The 14,807-nt window shown below is 41.2% G+C and overlaps 2 protein-coding genes across 4 annotated transcripts in view; both read right to left on the bottom strand.

Annotated features, from left to right (window-relative positions):
• Positions 1-3,805: 3,805 nt before the first annotated feature.
• Positions 3,806-9,331, bottom strand: ppp1r3cb (protein phosphatase 1, regulatory subunit 3Cb). 2 transcript variants are annotated; one of them, XM_076298010.1, is made up of 2 exons: positions 9,247-9,331; positions 3,806-6,623 (listed from the first exon to the last, which is right to left on the bottom strand). In XM_076298010.1, the coding sequence occupies exon 2, from the start codon at positions 6,593-6,595 to the stop codon at positions 5,696-5,698; it is 900 nt and encodes a 299-aa protein (XP_076154125.1). In that variant the 5' UTR covers positions 6,596-6,623; positions 9,247-9,331; the 3' UTR covers positions 3,806-5,695. The 2 variants fall into 2 exon arrangements, with proteins under 2 accessions (XP_076154125.1, XP_076154124.1); XM_076298009.1 differs by lacking the exon at positions 9,247-9,331 and adding an exon at positions 7,396-7,619.
• A 4,435-nt stretch (positions 9,332-13,766) lies between these two features.
• The window catches only part of mpp3b (MAGUK p55 scaffold protein 3b), a 22,118-nt gene continuing 21,077 nt past the window's right edge, over positions 13,767-14,807 (bottom strand). For both annotated transcript variants that reach the window (XM_076298917.1, XM_076298918.1), the window contains exons 18-19: positions 14,298-14,426; positions 13,767-13,946 (exon numbers count right to left, since the gene is read on the bottom strand). In XM_076298917.1, coding sequence (XP_076155032.1) covers positions 13,767-13,946; positions 14,298-14,426 — 309 coding nt within the window. The remainder of the gene's footprint in view (positions 13,947-14,297; positions 14,427-14,807) is intronic.

The following is a 14,807-nucleotide window of genomic DNA, read 5'->3' as shown; positions in this document are numbered from 1 at the left end:
AATGTTTTTTTTCCAAAGTAAGAATTTCACTTCACCATGCACCTTTGACAATGAATAGCTCATTACACTTATGTTACTGTTAAACGTAACTGGTATCATTACAAACATTATTCTGTGTCCTAAAAACTGGCATATTTTATTGCATTGTGTCATGTAAGGTCGTTGCAAAATCTAGAGAAATGTGTGAGGTGGTCAGCGGGGGACAATTGAGACACACATTGGATCGATAATTTCTGGCTACGCCCTTAAAGTAGCCTATTTATTTGTTTATTTTAAGTAGCCTAGTCGCCTGCTGTAGTTTTAATGGTCACCTTGCTATTTTAAAGTTGTATCAGGTAGTTTAGTTGACTTTACATTCTCCTATGTGAGCCCTTGTGAGCCCTATGTGAACACTTCAGCCATTTGGAACAGAAGAACACACCAGAATAGGCCTGTTTAGGCTAGTAGGCCTAAGCAGGATTTGATGGCCGCATTCCTACACTTATAAAATGCAATTCAATGCAGAAGTAATCTAAGTATTCAGAATACGTTACTCAGATTGAGTAACGTAACGGAATACGTTACAGATTACATTTTTGGGCATGTATTCTGTATTCTGTAACGGAATACGTTTTGAAAGTAACCCTCCCAACACTGCCAAGGTCACAAATCAACATAACATGCGACTTCAATGAAGGCAACCAAACCGAAACTTCTGAGTCAGGACTGAGACATCCTAGATATCTTTCACCCTCCACCCACGACCTTACCATCACCAGCCCCTCAGTCTGGAGCACAGTCTATGCATTCACGCACCGCCAGGCTATATTTGTGCCGTCTGACATTTGGAGGTGCGACATCGCCATGTGCGCCAGTTGTGGCATGCAGTGCCGAGAATAGAACCGGGTTTGCAAGAGCCCACAAGTCCTCTATAAAATCTGAGAAAAATCTCATTGTGGAAATGAGGCCAGCACACGTTGCATTCATGGCAATGATGACCGATATAGAGTAGTCACTTGGCTGATGGGAATACTGTACTGTATCTGATGTCCGTTGGAGTGACACAGGGGAAATTTAACTAGAAATTGACATACGTGAGGTCATCAAACTCTTATGTGGACTCATAAGCCACAATGGGCCTCTGTTTCATCATTTCCTGTCACTTGTTGCTATAGTCACTTGTTGCTATACTGTCACTTGTTGCCAACTAATTAGGGTAATACAAGTTAACTTGTTCTAAAAAATAAGTGGACAATCATAAGTAAGGCTATAATTTCATACTGTTACATATCCCATAAGGGTGGAGAAAGACACCTTGATTGATCATTGATGGAAATGTTTGTGACTTGTTTTTGCTATCATTCTGAAAATATGTTGTCCATCGTAGGCCTAATTAAGACCGCTATTTGAAAATGAAGGTTTGTAGACGAACATCGTCCCCTCTCCACCAAAAAAATGACCCAGAAAAACAAACGCAGTAGGCCTACAGTCCCTCTCCACCCTGAAAAAAAACAATCATAACTGCCTATTTTTGCACTCTGGTGCCCGGCACGTTGAGGAGAGCTTGTGTTTACTTGCCAATGTGTTGTGTTGTGTCGCTTTTAGTCATTTTGATGATGGCTGGGAAATTGCAGGAATTTTAATCAGTGTTTTGTTTGCCAGAATGTCATGTCTTATTAAACACTGACAGTCATAATAGCTCCACAACTCACTAAATATCAAACAATTAGACAAGACTACATGGACTGTCTGTAGAGGCGAGAGAGTAATGACAAAAACAGTTATCAATGAATATATTGTTAATTTGTCTCAGAAATAGCACTGGATATGCTGCATCTGTCTATCTGTGCTGAATACTGAATAAAGATTGAATTAGTTATTCTAATTCTAACTAGATTGAAATAGTTTGCCTGTGGGATTGTGTGTGTGTGTGTGTGTGTGTGTTGGGGGGGGGGGGGGGGGGTTGGGGGTTTTCACAGCGTAGTTTGTGTTGTGTTGTTATCAATGAAATGAAAAGTATTCCCAGACAGACCACCGTTTTGAGCAGACCTCAAACATACTTTCCCATGGAAGCCTGAGTTACAGCTGTCATGGACAGGTTTGCTTAGTCTCCCGGAAACCAAGTTAAATAATTCCCCACATAACAGAGAACATTGGACAGGGCTAAGAATTTTGTTGCCTGACAAGGCTCACTACCATGGCTTCCTCAGAAAATACACACATTACACAGTTGACATATCAAGGATGCTTTGAAATGCTTTGCATTGTTTCATTGTTTCAAGAGTTGTGTGCTTTTACCCTTTCTGCACGCTATCAAAGTAAAAAAGTGGTGAAAGAAAGAGATATAACCACAGACCAAAGATAGCAAGAGCTAGACCAGCAGTTCATTTAACCCTTTAGTTGCTTCTCACCTTCAAGCCAACCAGATGTAAAATGGTGAAAGATGAAGGATAAAGTGAAGGAAGAGATGTGGGGGAACACCACAGGAAGATGTTTTCATGCTGACAGTAAACATTACGGTGATGGCTTCCTGTTTTGTCATCGTCTGTCTTGACGCAAGTCTTGACACAAAGTCATGTAGCTTTTATTATGATTTAATGTTTCATTTATGTATATTTTCTGTTGAGCATGTTCTGTTGAGCATTGAGTTTACTCACTACTTGAAGGTAGCTGTGTTAATTTGTCTATGTACTATCACTTTGTTTCAATAAAACTGGATTAAAAAAAAAAAAAAAGTCATGTAGCCTGAATTGCTTTTGAAAGTGTGAAACCGATGCTGTCAATCAAACCTGATTTCTCCTCTGAGGGGGTTCAACATCTGGGTTGAACTCTGAGGTTATTTCCTATGACACTATCCTGTTTAATTCATTTAATTTATTTCACAAAAACATATATGATCACTTATAAATAAAAAGAAACAGGAAAGAAGACATGAAAGGGTTGACTAACTTGCACTCCATGCTTTGTTTTGGTGGGTTTGCTGGCCTATCATAACAGAGCATGGACAAAAGGGGAGGGGACATTTTTTGTTAGGCACTGTCTTCGCCTCTCGTTTCTGGGCAGATGAACTATTTTCTCTCCGCCTGTTCAGGTCAATTAGACTCACTGGCAAATCAGTTGAGCAAGGTTTTCTCGTGGCGTTTTAAAAATGAAAAAAACTTTTCGTTGTTATGTCTTCTGTTATCACTGATGATTTTTATTGGACCTTGACCTAATTATGGACCCAGTTCTGAGTGGCATTTCCTCTGTGCCAAAATATGGGGTGTTGACATATTTCATAGGTGTTTATACATCATCTAATTTACAACATACTACTCTCTGACATAGCAACTCTTATTTTTTCCACTTGTTAATTGTAAATACAGTGTTTAGCTGTAAAGTGGTGAGTGAGACAGTTAATCAGAAGTCATTATCAAGCTGAAAATATATTGTGGTGTCTTGTACTGAGCTATTGACTGAATTAGTCTGCTTAACCTGTTGAGGAGTACGGTCACAAATATGTGATCAGATGCAGCTGGGCCCCTGGGAGTACAATCACAAATATGAAATATGAACGTTTTTGAAAAAAGTTCTATACCATGATGCAACAATTACCCTCAGGGACTTTTCTGCCATTAAACAATTTTAAGAATACTGAAACTATAGAATGTTCACATAAAATTCTAGAAGGAGCCAGAAAAAATAATTCACTCTCTGCGGAACGGCATTGTCTTAAAGAATTCACTCCTCAACAGGTTAATGTCTGATAAACCATAAATACTAAGCATACATAACATGCTAAGCATGTACTGTACATAGCATTAACCATATTCAAAACTCAAGAGTCTTTCTCAGTAGAAACTTAGCGTTTTATTTCTAAAAGGAACAGTTGACACAGAAAACCATTCTTTCTGACAGACACCCTTCTTTGCAGTAGAAAAAAAGTGACTCAAACAGTATACAAACAGTATAGCAGGCAACACAACTGAGGCCTGTGTGTTCTTCTACATTCAATCCACAACACTTCACTGTAAAATCTTTGTGGCTCACACTGCCATTTGCACCAAAACCATAAGTCATCAACCTTTTTCGCTTTTTCCATCTAATGATGAGGGGAAAAATATAAGCCCTGTGAAAAAAGCAGTGTCTAGTTTTTGCCTCCAACCCATTCCCATATATTGCAGACACGCATCAGAGTCCCATTCCTTACGTACGAAATACTTCCCTTAAGTTACATTCTTGATCCTTCGTTTACTGCAATACCCTATACCCTCAACTCCCTCCCCCCAGGCTTTCTCATAACATGAAGACGATTCACATACCATTGGGACCATGAAAAAAAATACAGACCAGAGCACACAAACCCTAAAGCCAAACCTTTAGCAGCAGCAAACAGATAAAAAGAGGAGAAAGACACTGGGAGAGGACACTGACTGTGTGGCCATCATACCATGACTTTAATTAAAGTTAGTGGACTTAGAGAGTTGGCTCAAGTACAAAAAAAGGTGTGTCTTTCACACCCAATGGCTGACTGTACACTGCATAGAGGGAGGGGAGAGGGCCTTATACCATTGTAATAATCATATTTCAACTATAGTCTCTCTGAAAGCGATCAATTATGCGGCTCCATATGAATACAGAAATACATACAAACTTCAATATGAAGCGACAATTCACGCGGTACCAAATCCTTTCACTTTCACATTCTGGCATTCGAAAAAAGAAGGCATCATTCTGTATCAGTGCTAACTTGACTAGTCTCAGCGGCTCAGGACTGGTGATTTGGGGGGGGGGGGGTGTAAATTAGGATCCCTTGCACTCAGAGTGCTGGCATGAGATCCTCACAATCAAACTCAAAAGTGATCCATGAGAACACTCCCCCTTTTTCTCGTGCAAACAAAAGACAGCAGAATGAAAAAGAAACATGGAGAAGCATATGCAATTCAGCAGTGTGCACTACAAGAACTAACAGAGACAAATTTGACTTCTGCAGCTGATCTTGTCTTTGTAAAAAGGCCTTGACTTAATACAGGGCTGAAGTAATGCCATCAAACTCCATAGAACTGACTTTGACAATCATAGACAATTGCAAAGGAAGGCATTTATGTTACAAGGAAAAAAATAAAAACAAATAAAAATGAACAACTTCAGTTTGAAACTCTAAGTAATGCTTTTAGTGCACAGCAAAAATGAGATACTTGCAAAAAAAGGACAACCATTTGTCAGGAAATACAGCTGAACATTACCCTGTTCAGCCAACCCGAGTTGAGTTTCATTCTGCTCCATTTTAGCTTGCCACATCAGATGACATGACGACAGCAATTAGCCACATTGGTTAATCTCACAGACTACTCTGCACTGGGATTAGTGTGACCGTAACATCGAACCCTAACCGTCACTCTTCCCCTCATCCACATTTGCAATACTGTTCATTTCCCCCATGATCCCTTGATTATATTTTCAGTTGACAAAGCAGGAAGACAATGTGTACATCTCTCGGAACTGATGGGGGGGGGGGGCGTTCAAGCTGTTAGCATCTGTGATTGAAAGTTCAAGTTGACGGGTAACTGAATGGCTTCAGCCAATGGCTATCAGCGGCCTGTTTTGGAATAAGCCTGTTATCTCCACTAGGCTTGGTCCAAGGTCAGATCTCCACAGGCTTCATCTATGGGAGGCTTTGTTTCTCTTGGGTTAGTCATGTTGGGGTGATTTTTATTTTTTATTTTATTTTGTTAGATCACCAGTAGGGGGTGCTGCTCTCGATGTGGCCCCAGCTCTGCCACTCGGGGAAGAAACCACTTGACGTCCTTGGGCTCCCGAACTGATCAAACTCCATCTCGGTTTTCTTGCTCTTGAACTCCTGCGTAGGCGCCTGGATAGCGCACGAGTGCTGGTCCTGTTCGTGTTCCGAGTGGACCAGCTTGTAGTTCTTGCCGTCGTTGTTATCCCAGTGCTCCTGGTCCAGGGTTTTGTAGCAGATACAAAACTCCACGCTTTTGTTGTGGGGAATGACACTGGGCAGGTCGATGAAAAACGAAAAGGTATCAATGTCCAGGCAGCCGTACACATTATTCATGTAGATACAAGGAACGTCCGTGTAGGTTTTCCATGAGTCATATGTTATCCGGATGTTGACGGACTTCTCGAAGCTCACGTTGCTGACTTTGATGGTGCCGCTGAGGGACTTGTCTTGGAGCACGCAGTTCTCCAGGCTGACGAGGTTCTTCTTTAGTCGGTTCCGGAAGTCCAGGTAGTCTGCAGCTGGCTGGGCGAAGTCCAACATCAAGCTCTTCTCTTTCTCCACCCTCAGGCCTACGATGGCGTTCTCCAAGTCTGACAACTCGAACTGCAGGTCCGCCAGGGGGTCATCTTGAAATTCCTTGAACACATGGATGGCGGTCAGGGACATGCCCTTGGAGTCTGCAAACACCACCCTCTTCTTGCGCTTGGTTTTGGGGCTCCGCCAACCCACGTTGGTGGTTTCGACCTCTGCCTTGGAGCTTATGCAGGGGCGCAGCGGCTTGTACTGGTTGATGAGGTTGCGCGCTTCGTAGGATCCCAGGAAACTGCATACTGGCGGTGACTGTGCCAGACAGATTCGCATGGCCACGTCCACGGGCATGATGGGACTTGGCATCGGCCTGGGGTTTAATATCTGCAGGACCCTGTGGTGGAGGAGAAAACAGCAGACATTAGACTTTCATTGAACAACAGGCCGACAGGTAGACAAGAGAGTCTACACAAAGAGAGCACATCAGAGAGGCAAGAGTGCACAAACGTTAACACTATGAGCACACACTTTGGTCAGTCCACTATCTTAACTAATGCACCTATTTGGTGTAACAGAATGCTGCATTTGTCATCACTACTATTTTTTTAGATTTGGACCTCAACAAGTCTCTCAGTAGCCTAGGCTACAAAGTACAAACAGACAAATAATGAGATAAGGAAACATTGCAGAAAATATTTTTTATTTCAGTTTTCATTATTGTTTCAAATTTTGAGTGACCCTGCTTACCAGTAATGATTATTATTTATCATGTTAAACTTGGTGTTTTTAACAATTTTCTATTTTAAACAAACAAGTTTCTAACATTTCCACCTGACGCCATGTCTTTTGACAAATGAGTGGTCGGAAACAATAGTTAAATGCTACACTGCCTGTCCTAACAATTATACCGGTACATTATGCATGAAAATACGATAGGCGAGACGGAGGCTCAGGCAACCAAATCAAATTAAAGGTGTTTATCACTTCTCATTCGAGCTAATACACACATAAGCCACGGGGTTTCTATTTAAAATGTCTCATTTAAAACTATAAAGCGATATAGTCACCATAGTGCTGTTACATTGCCATTTTCATTCAGATAGCCTACGTTCAGTTCAACATTTTTCTTTGTTGCGTTAAAGCCGGCCTGAAGCGCTTTATCTTACCTGGTACAATTCATTGGTAGTTCTTCTTTTTTCCGGTAAAATGAAAATAAATACTGGTTGAAACGTAACGTAGAAACGATGATTCTATGAAGACTGTTTCAATTACCAGCTGAATAATTCGGTGAAAGCATTATAAAATAAAACCAGTTTTGAACTGTGAATGTTTTTAGGTCCCGCGACACCCCCCCCTCTCGAGTCAGCCTGGCTGCACTGGCAATGACTGGGTCGCTTTCAGCCACCACATCAAGCCTATTTGCGTATCGCAGTGCAGGAGAGCCCCGGCAGCCAATGACAATCCGAAAAAGTTTCGGTTTCAGCCAATCAGCACGCACCCTCACATCACTCCTGGTGCGCGTGACAAAGCAACGCTGCCTTCAGTTTCACTGACCAGGAAGTTTGAAAGGAAAGGTTAAGGAGGGAGAAAGTGAAGAGACGTTACCGAAATACTGTGTAGACCCCTGTCGGGAGATACTGTAGATGTGTCTCTTTACCACGGCATTTAACATATTTCTTTCTTTCTTTCTTTCTTTCTTTCTTTTTAATCCCTTCTTTCTTTTATTGTTGAGGGATTCAATAATAAGAATTATTTTTCTAGAATTCTCATGATAGGCCTACAACTACATTTGTAGCCAAAAGGCTAGGCCTACATTTTCAGTGTAAATAAACGCATCAATAAATCAACCGAGTTGGGATGGACTTTAGGTGTATGTAGTTGATCAACTGGATCATTCTTTTTAACCAAGTGAAATGTAGGTTAATGTGAGACATCACCCACCATATTCACTGGAACTGGGCCCTGTAAAATGATGACACTCAGAAACTTGCATTCATCACTCTGTCTGGCATTGAACAGTGCAGTCAAACTAAAATGATCTTATTTTAGCCTATTACCACTAAACCTCACTGTAGACTATAGCTTAGATATTCTATAAGTGTAGGCCTATGTTTAATGTTCTCGTTTGTGGTTTGTGCTCTTGATAACATAAACAAACTCTTTTCCATCAGCTGATGCAAGAGCGGACGCCATGGGACCAGTGCCTCTGCATCACGTAGCCTACATTCTCAGTCATCACATGGCTTGTGGTAAGAGAGAGGATGCAAAGGTTTCCTCCAACTAAAGCTTGCAACAGATAAGATAGGCTACTCTAAAAATGACTGCGTCTATGTGACACTGAGTGAGAGACGTGGAAAGAGAGTGAGAGTTTATTAAAAGGTCTCTCTCTCACCTCAGAAGCACTTCATATCCATCATGTTGATGCACTAATGCAAATATGCTGACAGCTTCCATATTAAGGTACATCATGTAAATATATGACTAGTTGAATACACTAATATCACAGATGAAACTGAAAGTTACTACAGTTGTCTTTACAGAGTTCTACAGACTTTTTTTTATCAAGAGACCTTTAAACATGTTTATATAATGCCATTTGTATAGCTGCAGTCATAATTACTTATATATAATGTGACAGTGTAAATATTACATAATATAAGTAACATGCTAAAATATATCTGCTGATTACTGTTAATCTGATTAAAGAAACTCATTTTGCCACAGCTTGTCAAACACCACTTAATATCACATCTTTACGGCTCAGACACATTCAAATTAAATATGGCTTTAAACTGTCCTTAAATGCGATACCTATTATCTTTATTTTTATATATATGTTGCATTTAGTAGCCCTCTAACAAAAAAGTGCGTCACTCAGTGAAAGCGCATTATGCCTAAATAAACATTTGTGTTTACTGCAGCCTTCCATTCAGTAAACATGTATACGCAATGAGTAACACTCAGGTTTTAGGCAACGCCAGAGAGATAAGTATGTGATGAAACAACAATTGCATTACCTCTTAATGTCAGAGTTTCCCTCAATGTTTGCTGTTGTCCTGCTCTTGGTCCTCAGTCAAACAAATGCCCTTGCAGAAGTTCAGCATACCAAGTTTGTCGACAAGACAGGAAGATCTTATTATTGGTCAACCGAATACTGTAGAACAGGAAGCTTACTCAAGGCCAGCCCTCTGACAATATCAGTCATGCTATGAACAAGCCAAATAGACTTAGGTGCATTCCTCTTTTTCATTTTGTGAGACCATAGGCATTAGCTTCATGGAAAGGTGAATCCCTCAAAGACTAATATCAGGGCTCTGCTGTATCAAATCATAGCTAATGTTTGTTTGACCATCTGTCTGAAACACAACATATTTTACTCTGCAAAAATAATTATCTTAGACTTGCAAATGAACATAATGACATTTAATTGGAGCACAACTGGCTATTGTTTTCAGTGGCAGCAGGTTGAGTTATTGACCATATCCTAAATATGATGGAACAATGGAGGGAGGGAACGCCTTCAAGTCATATCAGTTCGCTCGAACAGTAAACAATACGGAGTGGAGTGGCGAGTTCAAGCTTGCCAAAGAATCCAGGTGTATGCACAGGCTGTTAACCTTGTTTTAGGAAGATGTGTTTTGATGGCCTTACAGCGAAAGGAAAGTTATAGACCCCCCCCCCCCACCCCCGAAATGCTCCAGTTTTTTGTAATCAGCCATATTTCAAATCACTCATGACATGAGTATAAGTAAACTGAGTACTCTTTTGAATATGGTCTCTGCATTTATCCCAATCCGTGAACTAGTGAAACACACTCAGCACACAGTGAGGTGAAGCACACACTAATCCCAACGCAGTGAGCTGCCTGCTACAGCGGCGCTCAGGGAGCAGTGAGGGGTTAGGTGCCTTGCTCAAGGGAACTTCAGCCGTTCTTACTCGTTCCTACTGGTCGGGGTTCGAATCAGCAACCCTCCGGTTACAAGTCCGAAGCACTAACCAGTAGGCCACGGCTGCCCCTAATGATGTTTCATCCCTGCAGACAGAAGCATTTTGATTTCTGTGAATATGTCTAAAGGGTTCATATAGTGAAGATTAGGAAACCAACACTCTATTTGACCTCTGACCCCGAACTACTGAAACTATTGATGGCACTCCGTCTGACTCAAAATGATATCAAGCACAATATCAGAGACCACGGAATGACTCAGAACTCCTCATGTTGCTGCAAATGAATGCCGCGCGGGTAATTAATCTCACTGTAGAGACGGTAATTAACTTTGCCACCTCACGTTTAATGTGCTACAAGCTGTTGCACTCCCGTATGAAGTGAGCTGTGGAGTAGTTGGCCTTACTAGTCGGAGTCTCCCCGAAGGCTTAAGTGTGGGCTCATGCTGAGGTGAAAATGAGACACTCCAGGCTGTAAGATGAATGGACAGCTGACAGGGCTAGAGACAGGAAGGGCTATTTTTGATGTGTCCTGGTGAGAGAGGGGGGTTATCTCGTGTCTCTTGTGTCCAGAGAGGTGTTGCACAATTCTGCTTCGTAAGTGACTTTGAGGAGAGACGCTGCCATTGTGTTTCTGCAAGTGCAAATGAGTAGCAGGGTGCACTGTCATAAGGTCTAATCTGTGTCAGACAAAGACAGGATTCTTAAAGAACACCACTTAGAACTCCTTGAAAGTTTCACTTGAGTGCAGTTGAATGTTGTGTTATAATATTACAGTGGCAAGGCCTTCAATTGTACAACATTCAGTCAAGCCACATTAAAAATGTATGACTTTGCAGCCAGTTGACTGCTGTGACAGTGGACTTTGGTCTTGTCTCTCATATCTTGTATGATGTTGGACTAACTTCATTGTATCACAAGCATACAGAACCAAACCGATTAAACGTGTATGTGACCTCTAAAATATGCTAGTAAGATATGATGATATTTGAGTTGGCAGTGACTGTTTCAAATGACCTGAGGTAGATCAGGTGAATGTCTGCTGCCTGCCACAGGTTGCTGAAATACTGTCACTATTGCAGGCTGTGGCAATATTTGCACAGCTATTGCGAGGTTGCAAGCCCACATTTATAAATAAACCTGCAGAGCACACTGGACAAAGGCCAATCGGGGTCAGCTGCGAAAGAGATGCATCAAGAGACAGCCAAAGGCTGGCTCACTGGAGATGGATATAGTTCTGCTTGTACGTGTCGTGCATCTCTCAGCTCTAGGCAGCAGGTGACTCTTGAACCATAGTAGCCCAGATCTCACCCCACATCACCTGCCTGCAGGGAACTGGCCACGAGTCCGTTCCGTGTTCAACTAGGAGGGAGAAGCATTGACAAGGACACAGTGGGGGAAAGTGGTCTTTTGTCACGAATAAAGACCCAGGTCACTAATCTGTGAAATCAACCATGATATACTCACAATGCAATTAGAGATGCATTCAAAGTTGTTGATATTTAGTTTTCCTGGCCTAACCTCTCTTTTGATGAAGTGGAAAGTTTCGCACTGGCACCTTATCCTAACTTTGTGAAACTGTTGAGTAATAATTACTGTGCAATAAAATAATATCTACTTGTGAATCAGTAAAAGAGAGTGTTGGCAGCATGATATGTGCATATGTAAGAGCAGATATTTTTAACTGCAGTTTTTTCCCCCACTCTAGTGTCCAGATGTTGGGTTTTGTTTGAGTTTTAACAAAACACTGAGCAACACTACCATCTAGTGTGCAATAGTGTTATAATAAGTCTGAAGTCTAATGTAACTCACCCAGTTATGAAATATTTGGTAAAATTAAATTTCTGAGGGAAATGTATTTATCTATCTATAAAATTAACACAACACATATATATATATATGTATATTTACACAACTCCTCTAAAATGTTATGTTACAAATATAATAAGTATTTTTCACTAAAGTTAAGCCAAAAACCTCTTCTGCCTAGTGACTATATTTGGTCATTCTTGGAGGCAATTACATTACGGACAATTTGATCATTCTGGGTGGTTATTACATTAGGCCTGCAGCTAGCAGGGCTGGAGGGCCGACGGCTGCTGTTTTTTTTTAGGTCGCGCAGGAAGGGAGGTCAGATGAAGGCACTTCTCCAATCCATTTATTTTTCTTTGCTTTCCTCTTTACCTCTGTGTCATTATCCTTCCTCCTTTGCACCTTTTTTTTGTATATTTCTCGAACAATCACGAAGATGACCTGCTGTTGATAATTTTCATTCCTATTTTATTCATTTCATTACTATTCCATTAAGTGTCTACCCACTTTACAGACTAATACAAAAATAAGAGGATCCCAGTCATAAAACAGAACACTACCTTCTCACTGGCCATTTCCAGTGTATCCAGACAAATGTAATACATTAGCTATGCTTTTACTTCCATAGGGTAAGCACACACACCACAGCATATGATTAAAGTACAGGTAACCTAACAATCCGTGCGTAAATGCATATTATTTTCAACCTCATTCCAGCAATATTGTTTTTTCTTGTAGACACATAGCATTTAGTTTATAATATTTCTGGCACAGCATATATGTTAACATTCTTCATACATTCAATCTTCTTGGTGCACTCAATTGGATATTAATTTTGACATACTGTAAGTCGTAAACAGGACATTTAGAGGCCCAAATTTAAATAGTCGCCAAAGTGCAAAGTCTATCGACAAGCAACATTTTCGTGCATGAACTGTAGCTATCGTGTGGCAGGTGGGCACATTGAGCTGACTCATCAATGTTTGCAGTCTTGGCCATGGTGTTAAATTAGGAAATTGATTTTGCCTAATTATTCATTTAGCTTAGATAGACTTAAAGTCTTTGCACTTTGCACATCATTCAAATTAGGGCCCTTAGTGTCAAATGTAGTTTGCATAATGTTTCAGAATGTGCCAGGTAAAAGAGTCACACAAAATGGAATGCTTCTGTTTTGTAGAGGGCACAGCAGGTGTACGTGGAGACCATTTGTGGTTTAGCCAATGGCTTCTCATGGTACTGTAGAACAACACATACACACATATATTTTTATACGTACACATATACATACAAATACACACACACACACACACACACGGTCTCTCTGGTCTCTCTCTCTCTCACACACACACACAAACACACAAACACACACACACACACACACACACACACACACACACTTAAATACACAAAACCCACATCATTCTTATGACACAGCTTTTGTATTTCATATTTACAGGTATACTGAACACGTATACTGAACAGCTTGGCTCTTCCCCTCTGTGTTTGCGGAACATTCACACAGAGAGCTGAGAGTCAGTCTGAAGCCCAGGACACTTCACAGATGCTCTCCATTGGCAGAGTAGAATACTACAGTAACGGAATAGAAGAATAGAATGCAGAGAGGTAGAGGGCCATGGCTACAGGGGGCCAACCTTGCCTCGGCAGACTGCCACCCCTCTGATAGGATACTTTAAAACATTACACATTCATTTTCGGAATAGAGGAAATGGGGAGGGTTGTTCTAGGTTTGTTTTGAGGCGGGATGGGGGCGGGGGGTGGGCTAACTCCGGACCCAGTGGACTGGCACCCAGTGAGGTTCTCTATCCAGTCGATCTAGAATGTTCCGCAGTTCCAGGCAGGCACTGGCTGAGTCCTCCTTCACGAGGACCCGGTCCACCAGGTGGCCGTACTGCTGGTCCATCTGTTCAGCCGAGTGCCTCATCTCCAGTAGGTCTTCCTCCTTTAGGCCGAGAGAGAGAGAGAGAGAGAGAGAGAGAGAGAGATTTGACAGGGAGAGTGAGTGGAAAGCAAAGGGAGAGAAAGACAGAGATGATGGGAGAGAGAGGCAGTTTTCACATGATTCTGATTAATTGTTGTTATGAAGATACAGTATAATGCAAAATATAGGCATATTTGTATGTACCTCTTTACTGTTATATTGCATGTTCAACTCATGTTGAAAAGACATAGTACATCCAACATGTCTAGAACAAACACATAAAACCCTCCAGTCTTTGCATCTGGTACATAATAAAAAAAGACGGCACATGTTGTGCCTAATGGACACTAGGTGGATGTCATGGGCACTCACTGTGATGTGTCCATTGTCACTCCTGCCGGGTGACGCGGAGGCACTGCGTCTCATGAGTGTGTCCGAGATGCGCGGCCTCACAAAAATCACATAGGGCTTAAACTCCGCCGTGCGCAAGATCTTCAGAGCCTTGGAGGAAATGCAAAGAGATAATGTAAAGAGAGGATGTGGTGTGAAAATAATCCATGTGGTATACAGTACAGTCACCTCTATGCCATTGCATGCGTCATGTACATGTATTGACATTTATTTATTTAGCAGACACTTTTTATCAAATGGCCAAGGAGACCTTAGGTAACAATAAATACTACTACAATAAATACTTTCTCACCTTAGAATTATTAAGTTCTATTGGACATTTTGGTCAAAATTACTTATTATTTATTATAGAGTTATTGACATATCCTTATTTTGTGACAACTTAAGAAGGTGAGGTGAGGTAATTCTTGTAGTTGTATGCATTTTTGGACATTATATCTAAAGAAGTTAGTTACGCTTATCAGTATAACT

The sequence above is a fragment of the Alosa pseudoharengus genome, unplaced genomic scaffold, assembly GCF_046254945.1.
Source record: "Alosa pseudoharengus isolate Yale_2024_CS ecotype anadromous, Long Island Sound unplaced genomic scaffold, YU_APseudo_1.1 YU_APseudo_1.1_scf_21, whole genome shotgun sequence".
Lineage (NCBI taxonomy): Eukaryota > Metazoa > Chordata > Actinopteri > Clupeiformes > Clupeidae > Alosa > Alosa pseudoharengus.
Note: the sequence above shows the minus strand (reverse complement) of the source record. Positions and strands in the feature narration are given on the sequence as shown.